Source organism: Apaloderma vittatum, unplaced genomic scaffold (assembly GCF_000703405.1).
Source record: "Apaloderma vittatum isolate BGI_N311 unplaced genomic scaffold, ASM70340v1 scaffold29799, whole genome shotgun sequence".
Classification (NCBI taxonomy): domain Eukaryota; kingdom Metazoa; phylum Chordata; class Aves; order Trogoniformes; family Trogonidae; genus Apaloderma; species Apaloderma vittatum.
In genome coordinates, this window is record NW_009735057.1 from 1,749 (window position 1) to 3,095 (window position 1,347).

Below are 1,347 nucleotides of genomic sequence, written 5' to 3' on the forward strand. Positions count from 1 at the left end.
GCTGGGGGCGATGTGCTGGCGTCGCCTGCCCCACCCTGCCCCCGCGCCTGCCCGCAGGCCGGGTGCCCATCATCGGAGTGGGTGGGGTGAGCAGCGGGCACGATGCCCTGGAGAAGATCCGCGCTGGAGCCTCACTCGTGCAGATGTACACGGCACTTGTGTACCACGGGCCGCCGGTGGTGGGGGCAGTGAAGCGAGAACTGGAGGACCTGCTGAGGTGAGTGAGGGGCTGGGCACCTCCACAGGCCGCCCCAGGGCTCAGGGCAGCTCTGGGCACCCACGTGCGAGCAGCAGCACCGTGGTGCCGAGCCGTTGTGCCAGGCTGACCTGACCATCGCGCTCTGTCTCTGGTTAGGGAGCAGGGGGTCAAGAACGTCATGGAGGCAGGTGCTGACACTGCAGGACCAAGGTCTAGCTGGGAGGGGCCGTGGCCAAGTGGGGACAGGTCTGACACTCAGTGCTGGGCAGACCGAGACTGAGCAGAGGCCTTGGTCCCAGCCCCTGAGAGGGGTCAGTGCTGGGTGAAGCTGGGGCTGCACTGGTGAGGAGCAGGGGAGGGGGCTTCCACGCTGGTGCCGCTGTCCAGGGCCACGTTTTGGCTTTCCTGTGAGTTCGGGTCCCGGTGCTGGGTAAAGCTGGGTGGTGAGGAAGGGCCCTGAAGGGATGGCCCTGCGGGCAGTCCTGTGCCCCAGCTCCTGTGCCTGTGCTTCCCCAGAGCGGGCATCCCTCCCCTGGTGCTGCTGCCCAAGCCATGGGCTGGGTGTCCCTTCTGCCACGGACGCCGCAGCCTCCACAGGAGGATCTGCCCTCCCTGCCCTCTTCAGTCCTGTAACAAACTTGCTGGCCCTGGGTCCTGCCAAAGTGTCAATAAATGTTTAGCTCACCTGGTCCTGTGTGCTTCTCTGGGGACACTCATAGGGTCAGAGGGAGGCAGCCGGACTCTCCCCTGCTGGGCGGGATCAGCTCCCTTTGCATTCCCAGTCAGTGCTTCTTTCCTGGTGGTAGGAGCCAGAGCGTCACTGGGCTCTGGGATGGGTCCCTGCAAGGCCAAGCAGGGCTCCCCTCATGGAGACCTCTGCCTGGGGCGGGGCCCCGGCGGGTGCTGTGTGCCAGCTCTTCCCTTCGGCACAGGTATGTAGATAGAATCATAGAACAGTTTCAGTTGGAAGAGACCTTCAAGATCATCAGGGTGTTTGGAGACGGCTGCAGTTACGTCCTGTTTGTTAGGCAAAGGTCCTGCTCGTTCACGCTTCTGCAGGCCATCGGTTTTGTCTTTGGGGGCTCCGGTGCTGACTGTTTCTGTACCCTGGACTGCCGTTGGTCATCTTGGGCTTTTCTTGAGCGGCG

General features: G+C 63.6%; 1 protein-coding gene across 1 annotated transcript in view; it reads left to right on the plus strand.

Annotated features, from left to right (window-relative positions):
- DHODH (dihydroorotate dehydrogenase (quinone)) overlaps nucleotides 1-409 on the plus strand; it is a gene marked incomplete at its 3' end in the record, with an annotated part of 2,150 nt that extends 1,741 nt beyond the window's left edge. Inside the window, exons 5-6 of the mRNA XM_009876480.1 lie at nucleotides 58-217; nucleotides 356-409. Coding sequence (XP_009874782.1) covers nucleotides 58-217; nucleotides 356-409 — 214 coding nt within the window. The remainder of the gene's footprint in view (nucleotides 1-57; nucleotides 218-355) is intronic.
- Nucleotides 410-1,347: the final 938 nt, after the last annotated feature.